The sequence below is a fragment of the Urocampus carinirostris genome, chromosome 2, assembly GCF_059441175.1.
Source record: "Urocampus carinirostris isolate Australia breed hairy pipefish chromosome 2, RoL_Ucar_1.0, whole genome shotgun sequence".
Classification (NCBI taxonomy): Eukaryota; Metazoa; Chordata; class Actinopteri; order Syngnathiformes; family Syngnathidae; genus Urocampus; species Urocampus carinirostris.
The window spans coordinates 68385535-68405314 of NC_142350.1; the positions used below are offsets into that span (position 1 = coordinate 68385535).

The following is a 19780-nucleotide window of genomic DNA, read 5'->3' on the forward strand; positions in this document are numbered from 1 at the left end:
TCTAGACTCAACTACTTATAAGGGACCCTCATTCACTCAAACACAAACTTTAGACACAAAGGTCTTCTTTAAAGACACAGACACACATGCACTCTTACACAAAAACAGCCTTCATCCAAAGCACACCTACAGAGGCTTAATAAAATCACAGTTGCTCAGATTCCACAGAATCTGCTCGCAACGTACGGACTTTGAAAAGGCCACCCAAACCCTTTTCAAGGCACTGCGACCAAGAGGATACTCTAGATCGTTCCTCAGGCAAGTCCGTAAAACATTTTTAGCCACAGGGCAACGGGACACACAGAAAATTATCCCCCTAATAAGTACCTACTCAGAATTTAGCCAAAATGCTAATAGAAAAATTAGACAAAATATAAACCGGACACTACAGAACACAGACATAATCCAAGATTACAAAATCATCTCAGCCTTTAAAAGAAACAAAAATCTCAAAGATTACATAGTAAAAAGTAAATTACCAGAAATCAACATAACACAAACGCAGGGCCCCACATTCTACAAACAAGCCACCACAGTTAGGAACACCGTCACCAACACAAACTATCTAATTAAACAAACAATCACACCTACTACGGAAAACTGTATATATGTCATAAAGTGTAAACACTGTGACATTAAATATATAGGAGAGACAGGAAATTCTATCAGATGTAGATTAGCACAACACATTTACAACATTAGGAATATTAGACAAAATAATACACATCTTGTCGCCCACTTCATTCAACATGGACTACAGGCTTTAGAAATATGGGGCCTGCAAACAAATAGCAATTGGAATCAAAGGGAAAGACGCAGGGCAGAAAGACACTGGATAGAAAGACTTAACACTCTTTTCCCAGATGGACTAAACGAACGCAGGTGAGAAACGCTCCAGCTTCCTGGATGGCGAGTGCAGAAACTTAGTTTCCCAAGGACCTCCCAAAAGTTTTTTGGGGGGGACCTTGAGAAAGTAAGATTGCTTCCTAACCTAACCCTAACCCTAACACTAACCCTAACCCTAACCCTAACCCTAACCCTAACACTAACCCTAACCCTAACCCTAACCCTTCATATCTTGTTGGTTGATCCAATGTCTATCAGATCGTCACTACCATTTCAAAAAATATTATCTCCTTCTTATTACATTTTTCGTTCTAATTTTGCTTATTTCATTCAGGCAATAAAAATGACAAGAACAGAGATGTAGCACCGACGATATACATTTATGAATAAACAAACATGCAGACATTTACAAGTACATGATACATTTATTTTATTGCCTATAAATAAACCATAAATCAATTTGAATGAAAACACTCGGGATGAATATGAAGCAACAATAGCGTCCTTTTTTCAAGCACTAAACGTCTTAACATGCATTGAAAAACATTTTCTGGATGAAACATTTTTATAGATACTACAAATACGTATTCTAATACTATTTGAATATCAGGGACACTAAAGTGGTACCAAACCCTAAGAGTGGCTTACATCTTAAACAGATAATCAATGAGCAAAGGGACCAAAAACAAAAAGAATGGAGATTGCGAGGCGGGCGTGTGACAGTTCTTCCCAACTCGTTTCGTCGAGTGCAGCGTGCTTATACAGAATATTTCCACGCGAGGAAAAAAAAAGCGCCAGCAAAGTGTGCAAATGAAAAAGTTGGTGAAAGATTTAACGTCTGTCTGTCCTCGTTGCTTCCTTCTTGAGCTTCGACGTTCCCAAAAAGAGTTTCCTGAATCGGGCGTGTTTTCTCTCGCGTTTTATTTTTTGTTTTTTTTTTTTTAATTGAAGTCACCCGGGCTGCTACTTTATGTCCACCGGGGCAGTCGAGGCGCAGTTGACGACCATTTCCACTTGCTTCTCGTTCGCTTTCTCGCTTTCCTTCGTCCTGAAACAGAAGCATCATGTCAAGATGGCGACAGTGAGTCAGTAGCTACTCGTCTGGCCGCTAGGGGGCCCAGTTTGCCCAACAATCTGCTTGGGACGTCGTCAAATAGGACAAGGACAGGAGTCAGACAAGATGTTCCAAATAGAAAGAAAAGTCAAGGAAAAGCCGATGCGAAGAGCCTTTTTTTCTACATTTGGCTGGAGAAGGAAGCGAGTCTTAAAACAAAGAAAGGCCCAAAGGAAGCACAAGCATAAAAGTCTTGACTTTATAACAATTTCTTTTGTTTGATAGTGTTGAAATCAAAACAATTATCGTCTCGCAGCTTGCATTAGAACGGACGTGACCTCTAATTGACAGGGTAGGGGGGGCTTATCTGGGGGGGTGAATAATAATATTTTTTTCTGTCTGATTGCAAGTGACAGATTTGCTGTGGCTTCAGTTATTCATTTTTTCAATCATTTGATGCCCGCATCTTTTCCGTTCGAATAAAAAATACTAAAGTTGACTGATTACTGTTGTCAGTTCATTTTTATTTTCCTAATTTTGCAAAACACACAAGTTTATAGAAACAAGAACACTATTTTCCTCATCTCATCTCATCAGCCGTACCGCTTATCCTCATTAGGGTCGCGGGGGGGCTGGAGCCCATCCCAGCCATCTCCGGGCAGTGGGCAGGGGACACCCTAAACTGGTTGCCAGCCAATTGCAGGGCACACGGGGACAGACAACTCACTCGCTCATTCACACCTAGGGACAATTTGGACCGGCCAATTCACCTGAACTGCATGTTTTTGGAATGTGGGAGGAAACCGGAGTGCCCGGAGGAAACCCACGCAAGCACGGGGAGAACATACAAACTCCGCACAGGAAGTCTGGAGCTGGATTTGAACCCACGCAGGAGGTTCCCATGACATGAACTGTGCCGCACAAGCGCTAACCACTGCGCCGCCGTGCTGCCCCACTATTTTCCTGTTTTTTGATATTTTTCCTTGCGTCCTTGTGTGTGATATGTTTTCTTTTTTACCACGTTACGAATACGGGGAACAAAAACACAAATCATTTCTGTATTTCGAAAAAGGATAAATATCATTCAATACTGCCTATGGAAGACACTTCCCTTTATTTTGAGAATTGTTTTACTTTTTAGATCTTTTCTCAAATGCAAATCCCATTTCCTACACTGTATAAGATGTGTTTTGCTCTTTTCCAAAAAACAAGATTTGCTCGAAATGGCGAAAGTCTGCGTTTGAAAAACAAAAGTTTTGCTAGAATAGAGAAAGGTTCGGCCGTCGTTGACCTGTGGGCGGGAGCCGTCCGGTGATTGGTCAGGACGTCCCAGCTGGAGGTGGAGCTAAAACCGCATCACAGGAGGGGGGATAACGGAACAAAAAACAAAAACACAAAAAAAAGAATCATCAACATTGATTGCATCGCAGCGTTATTACTTATGTTAGTATGGAGGAGGGGCCAAGTATTAAGCTCAAATGGGCAATTAAAGTATTGATTTTTTTTTTTTGCCCAAATCTGCTCTGTTTGTGTGCAGGACCAAAACCACCTGAATTAATAATAGGCAATGAAATGGACAAATACACAAAAAAGGGATTTCAAATTAGAATTCCTAAATTAAGTCAAAATAATAATTAACGAAATACAGAGATACCTCCACCTACGAGATCTACACTTTCTGGGGTGCTGCTCTCATCCGGAATCATTCATGACTTGAATCATTTTTACCAATAAAAAATAACTGAAAACAAATGAATGTGTTTTCAGATTGTGCTCGTATCCAGAATTTCTCATATCTAGGACACATTTTCCCAATAAAGAATGACTCAAAACTGTCATGAATGACCAATTGCCCTCACCTGCGCTCACTCGTTCAGCCCCAGCTGCCACTCGTTCCCTTATTAGTCTCGTTCACTCCGGGTCAGTCTGTCAGTGAACCTCAGCGCATGCGAGGCAAGCACTTTTGACTCTGGCTACCATTTTGATCCCGACCTTTTTCCTGTATCGATCCCCGATCCAAACTCCGTTCTCCTGTCTCGGCTACCCGTATCCTGCCCGATTCCGTTTCCTCTATCGATCCCCGATCCCTGGATTCCCGCTCGTCCCGGCCACCCGACTTGTTCCGATCTCCGACCACGCTTGCTTGGCGAGGGCTTCCCGCTCCTCCTGCCCAGCGAGCACCAGATCGCTGTCTCTTTCCTCTCGCCCTGACTTCCCCGATCCCTTGATAAAGCAGCGTGTGAAACGTTACGCATTTGGGTCCCGTGCTTGTACCGGTCGTGACAAAAACCAATGGATCCGTTCCCGACTTTCTGAAAATGCGTGGTGGTGGAGGAGTGAAGGAGCACGAGTGACAAAAAAATGCCATCAAAAAACAACACGATCACGCGGGATCCTAAAGGCATGCGCGAACTGGGGAAAACTAATGCTAGCAGTGGGCAGTCTCGAAGGGTCTCTTGAAGTAGCGTTGGGAAATTTTCCTAACTTGGTTTTTTTACTCATCTGTCGGCAAGATTCTTGTTTCAAAGAAGTCACTAATCTTCCCTTTTTGTGTCTTAGGTGGCTCGTGTGTAGAAGTATCGTGAATAAAAAAAATGGAAACGATCATAAAAAAATAAAAAAACCAAACATACGACCATATTTGAGTTTTGTTATTGAAGCACAGCAAAGAGGATCTCCAGCGTTTATCTGCAACTTTTGCTTTTCTCGGCAAATCCCGAGCGGCCTTCTCAGAACCCGACCTCCTTAATTCTCCCAGGGAATGCGGGCGCCGTCGGCGCCAGAGACAAATTTCTCATCGTTGTCTGCTTGGGATCCAAGTCCGATTCCCCCAACTAGATCTAAAGAGCGTTTTGCCTTCAGATCCCATTGACACACCAACTAAATGAGTTCTTTGTTAGACATGGCTCCTACCAACTCAGAAGAATCGACGGTCAATCGTATCGTGACACGTTTCAGCTCCTTTCTGTTCATCGGTAGCAGTTGCTAATTGGGTCGTGGATAAATCATCACTTATTTGTTAGACTTGTCTCAATTAATGAATTGATCATTAATTAATGACGCGTTTTAGCTCCTGTCTGCTCATCAGATCGCCAGGATTCTGAGTAGAAGATGAAGAACTGTGAGAGTCAGTTGGTGATTGCGTTATAGACAAACGCTAGTTAGCATTAGCATTTGGAGCCATTAGATTTATTCTGGGCCAGTGAGGTGCAGGGTGGTTGGCGTCGGGTAAATTACAGTCAGATTCACCCAAAAAATGAAGCTACATCATGTTCATGATTTTATTGGCTGGGCAAAAAAAGCAAATTACAAACTGTAGCATAGAAAAACACCATGTCATCGTCTTAGAGCTCCACGTCAAGGTTGCGGTAGGAATTGGATTATTCCTTCGGGTTTTAACTGGGGAGTACTGAACTTTAAGAATCGACGTGTCCTTTTAGCACCTGCCCGTGGATTCGAACGTCTAAACTGTGTTTATTTTTGCTTATTTGCTGAACCCTCTTGTTATTCGTCTGGATAGTATTGTTTAATGATAGTCTGTAGTCCGTACAGCCCTCTGAGATTTCTTGTGATTAAAGGCTTTACAAATAAACACGACTTGACTACTCTCTATAAAAATGCTGTCTTTTTGAATAAAAGAATCGATACGTAATCCTTCATGATGAAAAAACGAGAAAGAAATGAGCGTGTAGCTCGACTTGCTGTTAGATGGCGAACGCTATCGCTAATTCAATTGTTTTGTTTTGTTTATTGAGAATCATCGGTCTCGTTATTGCCCCCTGCCACTGGGTAACAGTATTACAAGCTTCACTCTGCATCTGCAAGCTCAGGATGAAGTTCAGAGGTATGCGTCTCTTTCGCCTCACGGCCATCAGCGAGGCGATACGTTAATTGGTATTTTGTATTCGTAATATTCATAATATCGTGTGAAAATTCAACCATTTTGAATCAGCAAAAAATATGTTGCCGTTAAATGAGGTTGAATTTCTATACTGAATATATGGAACCGCTAATTTGATATATCCGCAATGACGGCTGAGGCACAGCCTTATTTGTCTCCCCTGTCTGCTGGTCACCGGTATCATGAATATTCATATCGTTAAAAATCAGACATTTTGAAACGGATGTCGGCCAAATTGTGATGTCAAATTTTACACGGAATAAATTGAACCAGTTACTTTAAAATTTGAAGCACAGCCTCACCTGCCTCACCGGAGTACACGTAACTGGCATTTATGATATTCATAATCCGAAAGTTCGGCCAATTTGACAGAAAATGCCAGAATTGTGATGTGAAACGAGAACAATTTATTTTATGTTTTCACGACGACAGGTGAGGCACGGCCTCCCCCGACTGCACGTTGCTGTTTTGTTATGGGAGGATACGTTTTTCCATGCTATATTTTCTAAATGGCTTTCTTGCTCAGCCGATAAAACCATAAACAGAATGCAGCTTCGTTCATTCGTTAATCCGACTCATCGAGTCAAGTTAAGATCATTTAAGATAAGTTCATCCGCGGGACCTGAAGGCAACAAAATGTGTATTTCGGGCGAAAAGCGCTGAAGACCCTCTCGGGAAAGTCAAAACCGAGATTGAGAAGCGAGCGCCACCTGTTCCCGTCGGCCTGCGGACGGAAGCCAAAAATCTGCCGGAAGACGAAGGTCAAACGGTGGAAAATTTGGAAAACGGCGTCGCCCTGTCGGGCGGGCGGGGCTTACTCACCGGGCGGTTTTGATCAGGAAGCGAACGATGACGGCCACGCCCACACAGCCGCACATCACGCCGATGACGATGGCGGTCACCTCGCCTGCGAGTCGGAAAAGCTCAGACGGGAAAAAAGAGGCCGGCTCGGGCCGTCCGACACTTACCTGAGGAAAGGTCCTTGTCCGAGTCTGCGAAGAGAAAACGAAATGGGAACAATTTGTCAGATCGGACTCTGATGATTGGCTGCTGCTATCGCTATCCATGCGTCCGTTATCTGCGTTGGGCTGGCGGAGCCCATCCAGAGCTATCTTGGGGCAGTGGGCAGAGGACGTTCTCCACTGCTTGCCATTTTTCCAGAGAGCTCACAGAGACATACAAGCGTACCGATTTGGACCAGCCAATGACCCTAACGTGCATGTTTTTGGAATGTGGGAGGAAACCCGAGCGCCCGGAGGAAACCCGCGCAAGCATGGGAGAACATGCGATTTCGCACAGGAAAGCGAGATGCTAGATTTGAACCCGTGACCTCATAACTGTGCCGCTAACCGCTCATCCGCCGTGCTGCCGTCCTATCACTACCATGAGCAAAATTAAATGTGTATCCACTCATCTATTTACGTTTTTCATCAAAATGAATGAATTCCCATTTTTGAAAATGTTGAAGAACGTCATACTTTTTGAAATAATTTCTTAAAAAACACAAAACGTCATGGTTCGATGGCTGCAGTCCCTCTCCTTCTCCAAGAGATGGTATTGTTGCCTCATTTTTCCAGTCTCCCCTTCTATTCTGGCCCAGGTTCTCCAAATCCTCATGAGCCACCCTTTACTATAAATACGTGGGTCTCCCACTCTATGTTGCCGATTCGTCTTAGTATCCTGCTCATATTGTCCCTCTCCAAGACGACAAGCTCCTCATCCCAAGATCTTCTGGACCAGGTATTTTCTTTGAGAGATTCCCGAATCTTTTCATGACTCGGGCCTCCACAAGATAACTTTCTAAAGTTTCTGTCAAGCTTCCCGTCCTGGGTCGTGCCGGTTCCACTCTACCTTCTCCTCGGTGAGTTTCGCCCCCTGTCGGGCTTTTTTCACGTCCTCGTTTGTCCGTCCCCTCGTGTCCTGCGTTTGCTTCCCGTAAATGTAAACGGTCTGCGCTTTTGCAATCACCGAAGACCTCCGAGAGCGCTTTACAATGTGCTGCACACACAAACTCTCACCCGGCGACAGCCATCCAGGGCGCTTACCTGCTTATGGGGGCATTAGTGGTTCAGTCAGTGTCTCTCTCTAAGCCCGGAATCGAACCTGTGACCTTTCAGTCGCAAGGCCCTACCTTCCGAGCTATTGTCCTACCTGACGTGACTCAAAAACACGAAACCTCATTTGAAAATGTCCTGTTCCACGACCACCTTTGGATTTGTCAATGCTGGGTCTCCTGCTGTCAATCAAAGTGCAGGAGGCGGGGCTATAAGTACAGAGACCAATTGATCTTGAGGGTCGGGCACAGGCCCCACCCACCCCCTTTGATTGACAGGAGAAGTCATTCTTCCATAAAATAAAAAAAATGTGGAAAAAGAGGGTGATCCAAACATTTTCCTTTTCAATGGAGCAATGGAAATTAAATTCAAAGACAAAAGCATAAAAGAATGATGCACTTAATTATAAAAATTATCGTTTAATGAAGAGATTTTAAAGAATACATACTGTATGGGGCAGCACGGCGGCGCAGTGGTTAGCGCATGTGCGGCACAGTTCGTGTCTTGGGAACCTCCTGCGTGGGTTCAAATCCAGCTCCAGACTTCCTGAGCGGAGTTTGTATGTTCTCCCCGTGCTTGCGTGGGTTTCCTCCGGGCACTCCGGTTTCCTCCCACATTCCAAAAACATGCAGTTCAGGTGAATTGGCCGGTCCAAATTGTCCCTAGGTGTGAATGAGCGAGCGAGTTGTCTGTCCCTGTGTGCCCTGCGATTGGCTGGCAACCAGTTCAGATTGCTGGGATGGGCTCCAGCACCCCCGCGACCCTACTGAGGATAAGCGGTGTAGCTGATGAGAGATGAGAGACATACTGTATGGATCATGATAACCTGTATCAAAATAAACAACCATCTTTCATCATTTCCAATTATTTAACCATCTTTCTTTTATGTTTTTTTTTCTCTTGGCACTTTTGGATTTTCGCAGATGCACTTGGCCTCCTATTTTGTGTACTTTTTTGTTCACTTATGCCGTCTTGCTGTTTTTTTCCACTGCCGTCTGCTTTATTTTGATTGCAACGATTTTATAAAAGAAATAAAATGTATTTCTACTTGGTAGGTAGAAAGTAACGCTCGTTTAACCATCCTTTTCTATGCTTTAAGATGTTTTTTGTTTTTATTTCAAAGGTGGGCTGCGTCGTTTGAGGTGTCCTTAAGAAGTCGAAAGTGAAATATCTTCTCTGTTAAGTATGTGTTGACGATGCCCAACTGAGTCCAAAGAGAGTTTAAGCTTTATTTTCCTCTGCGCCTATGCGCTTTGACTTTACTATCGGTAAAGCTGTTCGAGGCGGAACACATTAGGTAGGAGGAAAAAAAGGGGGGGATGTCCTGAGTGTCGTCAAGGTTCTTTTTTACAGTTCTATTTGTCAGAAGAAGAAGCCTGCTTCTAGCAAAGTCCAAAAGCCGACTCCAACCTCCAGAAAAGATGTAAAAGGAAGAGTTGCGAGTACTTGCACGCGCATCTCGAACAGGTGGCCTAAGGCCGCGGTCATGACTTCAAGCCAGACGATGGCGGCAGAAAAATGTTTTCAAATTCCGCCCCTCACCTCGAATGAATAAATGACCCCAGATGATCGAATACAGCACAAAATAGAAGGCGTTTTTCTTATTTTATGAATCATTTCAGACTAACGCTATTTGAAATGGATCAAATAGTCTTGTAGTGTTCGCAATGCGATGGAGAGCGTGTGCATAAAAATAGAGGAATTTGTGGAGGAAGAGGAGGAGGGCAAAAATCCGTCACCTGCAGTGAAGGAGGCAAAGACGGGCCTGCTGTTGAGCGGCTGCGTGGCCCGATAGTTGTCCTGCAGCAACATCCGATCCGCTTCTTCTGCCTTGCTGGAGTACAGGATGCTCTCCATCTTCGCGAGCTGCCACGACCAAAACGAGTCAACTTTCTTGTCTTGTCTTTCTTCTTTTCACAAACTGGAACGCCGAGAATGATTTGAAACAAAAGCAGGATGTTTCTCTACCTGCCTACCTCCCGAAATACAAATGACCACCGCTATAGTACTCGCTGCCCAGTGGAAAGCTACCTGCTAGAAAAAAATGATGACTCCTACCAACCTACCTCCCACAAAAAAATAGATCTTTTTAACTAGCAACCGACCAAAACCAGACGAAAAAAACAAACTACTTATCAAAAACCTGATCATCCTAACTGTACCAAAAAACATTGAAACCTTCTTACCTACGAACCAAAAAACACTGACACTCTTCACTATTTATTGGCCAGAGACCAAAATAAAACAGATGATACTATCTGCCAAACACAAACCAGATGATTTTCATCCACCTGCCAATCAAAAAAAAAAACAGATTAAAACCCATCTATCTACCTACCGATATCAAGATGGCCCTAACTATCTGCCGAACAAACGCCAGTTTGTTCCAACAATCTGACCACCAAAAACCCAAAGTTCTTAACTCTGTTCCTACCAAATAACGGATAACACTATCTGCCAACCAATAACGGGATGATCCTAATTACTTAACAAAGATCATTCCTGTTTACCTATCCTTCAAAATCGAAGTGATCCTACCTTACTACTGTCCAAAAAACAGATGATCTGACAGTGGAATTGTCTATGCTTCGTATAAATGAGTAAAAGTGGATTTATTCCAGCCCTGCCCTTTCAATATGTATTGTGCTTTTTGGTACTCGTTTTCCATTACCTTCCTCTACGGAGCGCCTTGTGTCGGATCCCTTATCCCTAACAAAGACTGTCGATCTGACATGTGTGTCTGCACTTGGATCCTTTCCAGCCAAACGCATCATTATCCTAACTATCTACCCACGTAACAGCGGATGATACTATACACGGACCAAAACTGACCAAGACTAAGTACCCACCGAAGACTGGATAATCCAGACTAACTATCAACCAAAACTTGGTGACCCTGACTAATTCCTGACCAAAAAACAGATGGTCCTAACCACCTAATGCGCAAAATCCAAATAATTTTGCCTAAATACTCACCAAGAACATAGAGATTATACCTATCTACAGACCAAAACGGATTATGTTTTACCATCCTATCGACCCAAAAACGGATCAAAACCTTTTAATTTCTTCCTAGCTAGGTAAAAGCAAACGAAAGGCCCCGGAAATTGCTAAAACACGGAGCAGAACGAAAGATAGGAAGTGCAAAAAGTCGGAAGACGGGTTTTGCGGAAGGTGGTCGGACCTGAGCTTGTGAGATCTGGACCTTCTGGTGGAAAAGAGTCCAGATGACGTTCTGGTGGCAAGGCGGCGTCGTCAGCGAGCCGTTGTAACGGTAGTAGCGAGAAAGATCCTCCGGGAGCAGGGACTGTACGTCGAAGGCCGGGATCAGGACTTTTTGGTCTGCTCGATGGCAGATATCGAAAGTCTCAATGAGGATGGTTCAGGAAAAAAGGACTCGATTGCTCTCCAGATAAAATCCAGATAAAATGGTGTTGTAAAAAAACGAGGGAAAAGTAATGGACAGAAAATTGATTTTTTTTTTTTTTTAATACAAAAAAACGGAAATGAGGGTCTTCAAAACATAGTTCCAAGAGGAAAGTTGTCAGATTTTGTGACATCAAGCACAACAAATTCAATCTACTTTATGAATCCCGATTTTTGTGTGAGTATGTGCGCGTGTCTTTGTACGGGACTTATAGGCTCCGAAATGGCCAAAACGATTTTTGTTGAAAACGTACACAGTTGTACTTTAGGTCTCTTGGAGTGTCTTTAGCTAGGTTTGGCACCCCCAATAATTCATGCAGTTTGGGTCTCGGTTAGACCATTTAAATATAGCCTCAAATTTAGTGACTGAAACTAGCAAAATACCGAATAACAAGAACAAATTCAAAAATTTGACTTATACTATATCAGCCACTGGTGGAAGGTGGGACATCCTCACTCACAGCTGCGCACCAGTTGACTATGTTAAAGCCATTCCTGACCATTTAAACTTTTACAAACAAAACTGCAGAATTATTTGTAATGATTTTCTCTGAACTTCATTTGTTTTCGTGGCTCGACCTTAGACAAACACCGCTTCATTGCACGTATAGAGTTAAAAGGCATCGGTGCTGTAAAGCTGTCGGATTTGCGCTTTTCCCCTGGTGGCCGTCACGAGTAGAACAAGTCAAGAAAAATGGACATTGTAGGATGATTGTAAAAGGACTAAATCTAAATGGCCTGCATTCATTCAGCGCTTTTCGAGTCATTGAAGACTTCCCGAAGCGCTTTACATCGCGCTTCACGCTTTCCCTTTGTTAAGGATGTCGCAGAGTGCGTGCGAAGATAAGCCGGACATTGTGGTTGGGTCTTTAAGAATATTTATTTTTAACAGCAAGCAAACAAGAACTCGTCTTCTTCCGATTCAACGTGGCCGTCGACAACACAGCGTAACGAAAATATATAGTGCGTACGGAATGACGTCACCCGATAGAAAACGCCTTACCGCAATTCCACGAGTAAGAGCGCCATAGAAATGGACAAATCTCAACACCCTTTTACAAATAATAATTAACCGAGAGCTACTTGTTTATCGGGGGCATCGGGGATTCGGCGTCTTGCCCGAGGACACTTCCACATATAACACGGAGGAGCCGGGAATCGAACCTGAGATTTCCTGATCCCGAGACGAACGCTTTACCTCCTGGGCAACAAATTTCTGGTCCCTGCGCTGAAATCGATCTGTCTTGTGTCTCATTGTGTCTTTTATTTTAAGAGGTAAGGTGATAGACCTCACTGTATGACAAAAAAAAAGGGGAAGGGTGGTCTCAATCCAAAGCGCTCGGAACTTACTTGCGTGTCTGACGCGGCTCAGGAAGTTGATAATGTTGTCATAGGACGGGTTTCTCTTCTCTCCGGTCTACGAGAGGACGTAGAGGCGTTTGATTGGTCGGTTGCCCGACGCGGTGGCGTGAACCTTACCACGATGAGGACGGCCAATACGGCCAGGCCGTGGCGTTGCGTCATGGCGGTTGAGATGTTCGGGTACAGCTCTGAGTTGTAGTGCACCACGTGGAGCTGGCCACGGAACGTAAACTGGGTTAGCTAGCTCTCGGAAGAGCCGCCCTCGACCCGCCCTCGACCCGCCCTCCGCTGACCCTCGGCCCCGCCCTCTGTCCTACCTCGGCCTCGGCGGGGCGTCCGTCCACGGTGTGTTCGCTGCCCCCGGAAGATTGTCCGCCGCTGCCCCAGTGCAAGTGCATCTGGACGGCCGAGAAGAGCCACGGCAGACCGGCCAGGCTCATCCAATCCGGCAGCTCGATCACGGCTGAGGGGAGCGGGCCAAATTTTGTCGATCTGGGGCAGCCTTTTCTTTTTTTTCTTTTTTTTTTCGCTTACCCGTGTGTCCGTTGTTGTAGAGAGCGAAAGGTCGGCCGGCGTGTTGCGCGTAGCCTAGCGGGGTTAGCGGGGTCAAGGCGGAGTCGTACTGAACGTGAGCGCTGACCACGTCCACCGGAGACTGCCCGGAACCGCCGCACTCGGGGAAATACTCGGACCACTCCGACTGGCCCAACACACCTTCCAGTAAGCGAAGGAGAAGGTTAGAGTTTAGTAGACACTCAAAAACAGGACCGTGATGAGAACAGTAGAGGACTGTATAAGGTCCTAAAGACGTACAATATCTGTCCCGAAGGAACAATTGTTACATTTATAGTTTAACAGGCACTTCAAATTTGGTAAGAAGACATCAATGATTATTGAGCTGGCGAGGAGAACAGGAGCGGACTCTCCAAACCCTCAAGATATAAAGGTTCCAACGTGTTTTAAAAATCCTCCCATGAGCTCTTGCATTTTCTGAAATCTCCTAAGTTACAGAAGCAGATCCGCCCTTAAGGTGGAGTAATCAAACGGTCAGCAATAATAGTCAACCTAATGGACGAGCAGGCATTATAAGCAAACTCCTTTGCAGGAGTCCGATAGTAAAAACACAACTCCATTCTTTATCGCAAGCGAGCAGAATAAAAACAAGCATCGGATGACAAATAAATCAAGCCGTCGGCAAGAGGCTTGTTTTGCCAATTCGCCGGAGTTGACGTGTGTTTTTTCCTTTCCAGGCTACGGTTGTGCCACAGACCAAGAAGAAATGGAGTTTGTGAACGAGGCAAGGGAGGTACCCCGTTGGGTTCGCATAAACGAAGCAACCCGACCCGGGGTGTCGGACTAGCCGTGAGCTTCTTGCGCCCGAGAGAGGGCAGCGACGCACTGACCGAGTAATTGGGCAGACCTGCCGCTCGTTTCGACTCAAGCGAATATAAGTAAAGTTTTGACTGCCTTTCAAAGTCGGATCTTCTGAGTCGTCCACAAAACTCAAGAAAATCACTTTGCACCTTGCGCATATCAGTAAAACCATTTGTTCCAGCCTCGCTTTTTATATGGACGGGGTTTTTTGTTCCCCTTTTTCTGTTCCATTCCTCTACGAAGCGCCTTTTGTTTCTCCCTATAGCCATTGAAAACTGCCGATCTGACACGAGTGTCCGCACTTGAATGGATTGCACCCTAACGTAACAATTTGCAATTAGAATTTGATTTTTTTTTTGTTTGTTTCTTTCGCTTGGAGGCCGGATTAAAAAAGCCCATGTGCTGATTGTGGGCTGCGGGCTGCAGTTGGCCCACTCTGATCAAGTTTGATTTTTGTCTTTTTTGGCACGGGGAGCCACACCGACTGAAGCGATTTATCTTATGTCCCTGTCAATCCTGGTGCGCCACCGGACATACATAGCACCAGATCCATTGGCTAAAGTCCACTTATTGGGGGTCGGGTGGGGGGGGCCGTCCCTTTGTCACATCATCCACCTGAAAGGAGACGGATGTCAAGAGGAGACGAATGGTTGGACATTGGACAAAGTGTTTACGTGATGTCGTGGTTGGCTTGAGAGTGTGCCCCCTCCCCACAGAGTCCTAGTCTCTCCTGCCCCCCACTCCTGCACGTCACCTCAACCTGATAAAGGAAACCCCCCACCCTGCTGCAATCTCACGGACCTCTCAATAGCAACCCAAGATCCCCACACTGCCGTTTGAATTTGGAAAAAAGTAACCCTCTTAGGGTCTGGTGAGCCTCCTTCCACCGGGGGGCGTCGAGCGGGTTCGGAACTGGGTACAGGTGTGTTCAATATCCACTCACCTGTCCCTAATTGTACCAAGTATTTCCAACGACCGCTTGGACAGCACACTGTGTTGGGTCATTTTCATTTGACTGCTATGGCACGTTTGTTTTTCCTTTGTTTTGTCATTTCCTGTTTTATTAGAAGTGCGTTGCCCACTCGTTAGTTTGCCTTTTCCATTTCCGGTTTCTGTCTTTGTTCCTGGTTTGGACTTTGTCAAGCTTGGCTTTGTTTGGACATTTTGTTGTTTTGTGAACCCTTGTTTGTCACTTTTTATACTTTGTTATGAAAGATTCCTTTGGAGGACCCCGCTTCCCCCACCTGGCTCAATCACCCTCCGAACTTATGAAACTCACTTTCCTGTTTTTGTAATTTCCCATTCCCTCCAGTAAATGGCGCTGGTTCTTTTCCTTCTTTACGTATGTCCGAATGTTCACGATTTTAACACTTGGACTGCTTTTGTATTAGTTTTCGCTCCCTGCCAAACAGACAAGTCACGTGTCGCAACAACACTGTCAAAAGAATCAGAATCAACTTCTACCTGGGGGCCCACTTATGTTTTTGTTTTCTTTCTCGGTTAGTTTTCCAATTTTCTCGGAAGTTTTGAATTAGTTTCCAACAACTACTGTCTAATAGCTTTCTAAAAGCCAGCTATTCAAAAGACATTAACATGCGTTAGCCTGGAAGCTAGCTGTTTTCCGAACTAGGCTAACCACATGAGCATCACTTTTGCCTTATTCCTTGAGTTTGTGTATTTGCATTTTTAATGTTAGCGTTCTTATCCTGTTTTCTATTATTTGTTGCAGTTTTAAGACCCCCACTTTAATGAGAAATGAATTGCACTCCGTAAAACGTAAAAGTTTCAGACGCACGTTGTGCTGTGAACTCATCTTTTAGGTAAGGACACACCTTTTGCTCCGCAGCCACGCCCAATATGGCGGATGCCTCCCAGTAGCTCAACAATTCCAAAAGTAAGGAAAAGTCTGAATCTTGTCAAGAATAAATTGGAACGAAAACTCAGTAAATACTTCATCAGTGAAACAGAATTAGTTAAAGCAAAAAAATGTATGTGATGCAATTTTCCTTTCGTTTTTGCTTCCATACGTTTTTAGCTTTTATGTTGAAAAGATCAAAACCAAAAGGGACAAAGATAGCCTCAAGACCATCAAATAAATTCACATTTTTCAAAAGGTGATTTTAATTGGTAAAAGGATGACGTTGTTTATCATTTTTATTACCTGTAAACTGTTATTCTGGCAAGTTGCCATGGCAACAGGAGCTTTTGTCACTGTGCCGATTGATTTTGGGAGAAAATCTTGGCAGGGTTTTTTGTCAAATGCGAGTGAAAGTTGTACTTGATATGTATCATTTTAGAAAACGTTTTTCTCTGAAGTTTTCAGGGAAGCAAGTATTTTCAAGACACAGCAATGATCAACTGCTGTTGACTAAACAATGGTAAAAGCTATAAACGTACTTTTTTCTTTCGAAAGATGAGCTTTCTTTTAATAAGTTCTATGCCTATATAACTCCTAAAAACTCTTTTTGTGCAGGCCTTCAAAAAGGAGTCAAAATGGCAAAAATTGGCTGGCACCGGCTCTCCCATTTCGAGAAACTTCTACGCGTGAATTGGTTGAGAAAGTTGGACTCCATTGAAAAGTGGTTGAATGGGAACTCATCTGCGTCTGGTACCGGTCCTGGTACCGGCATGTCCACTGCACGTCTCCGAATATGTGTCGCCCCCAACCCCCCTCAACCCCCATTCATGGCCGCCTCGCTTTTGTTCCGCGTACAATCGCTTGTGTGTTTATTATGCGCAACAATACGCCGGCGACCTCCGACGTTGGCTCGCTCGGCCCGGCCCGCTTCCCTCTCGGACCCCAAAACCCGACCCTCTCCTTTCTGCTCTCCTGTTTGGTGTCCCGGTTCGCCCAATCGGAACTAATGCGCTCACACGGGCAAGGAGAAGCAAAACAGAGCCGGCCCAGTTTGCTCTTTTGGACCCGGGCGAAAACAGAACCTGAAACTGGCCACTTTCGCCAGCTGAATTAGCGTTAAAACCGGACAAAGGGTGAAACTTCAAATTTCCAATGGCATTAATAATATATTTTCAGTGACGCCGGCCCGCCTGACCGGCCAAGAAAAAACCAACCAAAGCCAACCCAGTTGCTCCTTTTGACCTGAGCAAGATTTAAACTGGAAACTAGCCACCATCATCAACCATATCAGTGTGAAGTCAAGTGTACTTGTGATACCCTTAATCACAACAAGTCCCAAAGATGCACAGACCACAGATTATTATGACAGCATCCCCTGACCTAAAAGCTACAAGAGGACAAGGAAAAACTTAAAAACCTCAGCATGAGAATTATGAAGAAACCCTGTGAAGGAGCCGCACTCGAGGTCCTTTCCCTACGAGGAGGACCAGGCTGCCACGGATGTTGCAATAGGCAGACATCGTCGACATGAAATAAGCTATAGAATACGAGTGTGGTACGAGCCTAGATTTCAAAACTTCCGCTGAGGTTGCAGATCAAATCTCAGAGGGCGTGGCATTTCACAGCACCCGGTCCCGTGTGGAGGACGCTCTCGAACCTGCGGATTTCCTCTTGGCTCTTGGGATTACTAGTCGACCAGCAGTTTCCAAGCGAAGGCTCCGGCAGAGTTAAAACCAAACGACAGAGGTCAAACTATACATTTCCAATGAGATCATTTATATATATGTTCAGTGACGTCAGCCCATCCGGCCAGAACAAATATGCTCAATCAGGCAAGAAGTAGCAAAACAGAAGCAATGTTATGAAATTCCGTCCTACCATAGGCTGATCTGACAGCAATTTGGTTTTCTTTGTAATCAACTAAAAGCAGGAATACAAGTCAAGTCTGGTCATTTTTATTTGTATTGCCCTTAATCACAAAGAGACTCAAAGGGCTGCACAGGATATTGCACAGACTATTATTTCAGACTATTATGCCACCATCCCCTGATCAACAGGACTTTTACCGACGATTTAAAACGAGGGTTGGCATGCCTACGTACACGAAGTCGACAAAGACCGTGCTAAAAAAGCTGTAAGAGAAAACCACGCCTGGCTCATAAGCTACGAATGGAAAAAGTGTTTTCGATCAGCGAAAGCGTAACATAAAAGCCTATAACTTTCACAGGCAAAATGTGAGGCTGAGTCGCACCGTCCACCAGAGGGCGGCAAATCGCTTTGTAATTGGGACAGGTGTGTCCAATCACCCCACACCTCTCCCTAATTAGCCTGAGCCTTGGTAAGGACATTTTAGACAGCAGCCCGTGTCGGGTCATCGGCATTTTTTACATTTCGTACCGCCATCGCCTTTTCTCTGTTCCGTCTTTGTCGTTGAGGTTTGGTTTTCCTTTTCCGGTGTGGATAGTAAAGTTGGTTATTGGCCGTTGGTTTGTTACTTTGATGATTATTTTGTGATTAAATACCATCCTTCAGAGCGTACCATAGCCAGCCTCTTGGATCATTTATTCCGGCCTGCCGTAAATTTCAAGAGGGACAATAAAATCCCCTCCTTCATCCCCACACGGCGACCCCAAACACTTGACACGCAAACACATCCAAAGGTTGAAATACAATCGAAACAAAAGAAAGAGCGATAGAAATCAAATGTGATGATGGGAGGCCACAAACTAACTAAGGGAGGGAGGCTTGTCCGCTTAAACACTTCATTATGAAACGAGCGGATAACGAGGAAGAACGCAATCGGTATGGATTGCTCAAGATCCACACGGCAACGGTATCGGGATCGTTATCAGACGGGGAAAAATGCGACGGAAATATCACAACTAAAACCACTTGAAGATTGAAAAAAGGGCGCCGTAATGGGGACTGTGCGTACAGCAACAACAGTAATCAGATCATAACTTTGAATCGAACATATCAACTGCTTTATCCAGACAAATACTGCACTATTTAAGCGCAGTGGACGAAAAGACGCAACTTCAGGAAACGTGCGCGAGGCGCACCTGACTATAAGGCGCGTCATATTAAAGCTACTTTGAAAGCAAGGCTGACATTAAAAACATCAGAAAATTCCATTTTTATAGAACATTCCTATTGGGAAATCTTTTTTTTTTTGGAGAAAAATTGTCATTTTTTCCCCCAAAATTTTATTGAGTGCATTTTCCCGTCTACAAGCTGGCAAATGTTTTCAATCTGAGCTTGATTGTCAAGAAAATACGGTCGGGAAAAAAAAGTGCCCTCCAAAGCGGATGACTTACCGGTGTAGGTCCAGCTGGTATCTTCTGGAGAGAGAAAAAAAGGGAGTCATCGGGCTGTCAAATTGCTGCCGGTAGATTTTGTGAAACAAGTTTGCTTTTCTCTGCCACTTGTTTGACAAGAATCGAAAAAATGAGGCCAGGCTCTCCTCGCTCTCCCGTTATGGCAATTGAAAGAAGTGGCTTCTTACCGGCGGTGGCGTCGGCGGCTTTTCTCTGGAGGTTTGCTAACAAAATCAGCAGCAGAGGCGCCGGCCACTCCATGTCCTGATCGCCAGCTCTCCTTGCCCGCACTACCTGACGCGACGCCGGGTGGCGCGACGCCACTCGACGGGGGCGACCCGAGGGGCGAGCCGATTGGGGGGAGGGGGGGGACAATGGGACAAAGCCAGAGAAAGAGAGAGAGAAAGAGAGAGAGAGGGCTAAAGCTAGAGAGGGAGGAGTAGATTGAGGTAGAGTGAGGTAGCGAGAGAGCAATGTAAAGGGAGAGGTAGAGAAAGAGCAAGAGGGATAGAGGTAGGTCGAGAAACAGAATGGGGTAGCGAGAGAAGAAATTTTAGGGAAAGGTAGAGAAAGAAAGAGAGTGAGAGG

At 44.8% G+C, this 19780-nt stretch overlaps 1 protein-coding gene across 2 annotated transcripts; it reads right to left on the bottom strand.

Moving 5' to 3' along the window:
* Positions 1-1747: 1747 nt before the first annotated feature.
* On the bottom strand, positions 1748-19541 carry ca14 (carbonic anhydrase 14). Of its 2 annotated transcripts, XM_088327595.1 has the most exons (12): positions 19381-19541; positions 19193-19216; positions 13178-13357; positions 12961-13106; positions 12761-12856; positions 12632-12698; positions 11040-11197; positions 9595-9721; positions 6770-6793; positions 6624-6708; positions 3192-3245; positions 1748-1894 (listed from the first exon to the last, which is right to left on the bottom strand). In XM_088327595.1, exons 1-12 carry the CDS (start codon positions 19451-19453, stop codon positions 1810-1812), a joined length of 1119 nt encoding a protein of 372 aa, XP_088183721.1. In that variant the 5' UTR covers positions 19454-19541; the 3' UTR covers positions 1748-1809. The 2 variants fall into 2 exon arrangements, with proteins under 2 accessions (XP_088183721.1, XP_088183720.1); XM_088327594.1 differs by lacking the exons at positions 1748-1894; positions 3192-3245; positions 6624-6708; positions 6770-6793 and having other exon boundaries at positions 9470-9721; positions 19193-19213; positions 19381-19537.
* Between the last annotated feature and the right edge of the window lie 239 nt (positions 19542-19780).

Coding starts and splice junctions, on each gene's coding strand:
- ca14 (XM_088327595.1), bottom strand. CDS start 19,453: ATGGAGTGGCCGGCGCCTCTGCTGCTGATTTTGTTAGCAAACCTCCAG. Junction 6,709..6,769: donor GGACAAGGACCTTTCCTCAG/GTAAGTGTCGGA, acceptor TCCGACTCGCAG/GCGAGGTGACCGCCATCGTC. Junction 1,895..3,191: donor CGGACGGCTCCCGCCCACAG/GTCAACGACGGC, acceptor CTTCTGTTTCAG/GACGAAGGAAAGCGAGAAAG.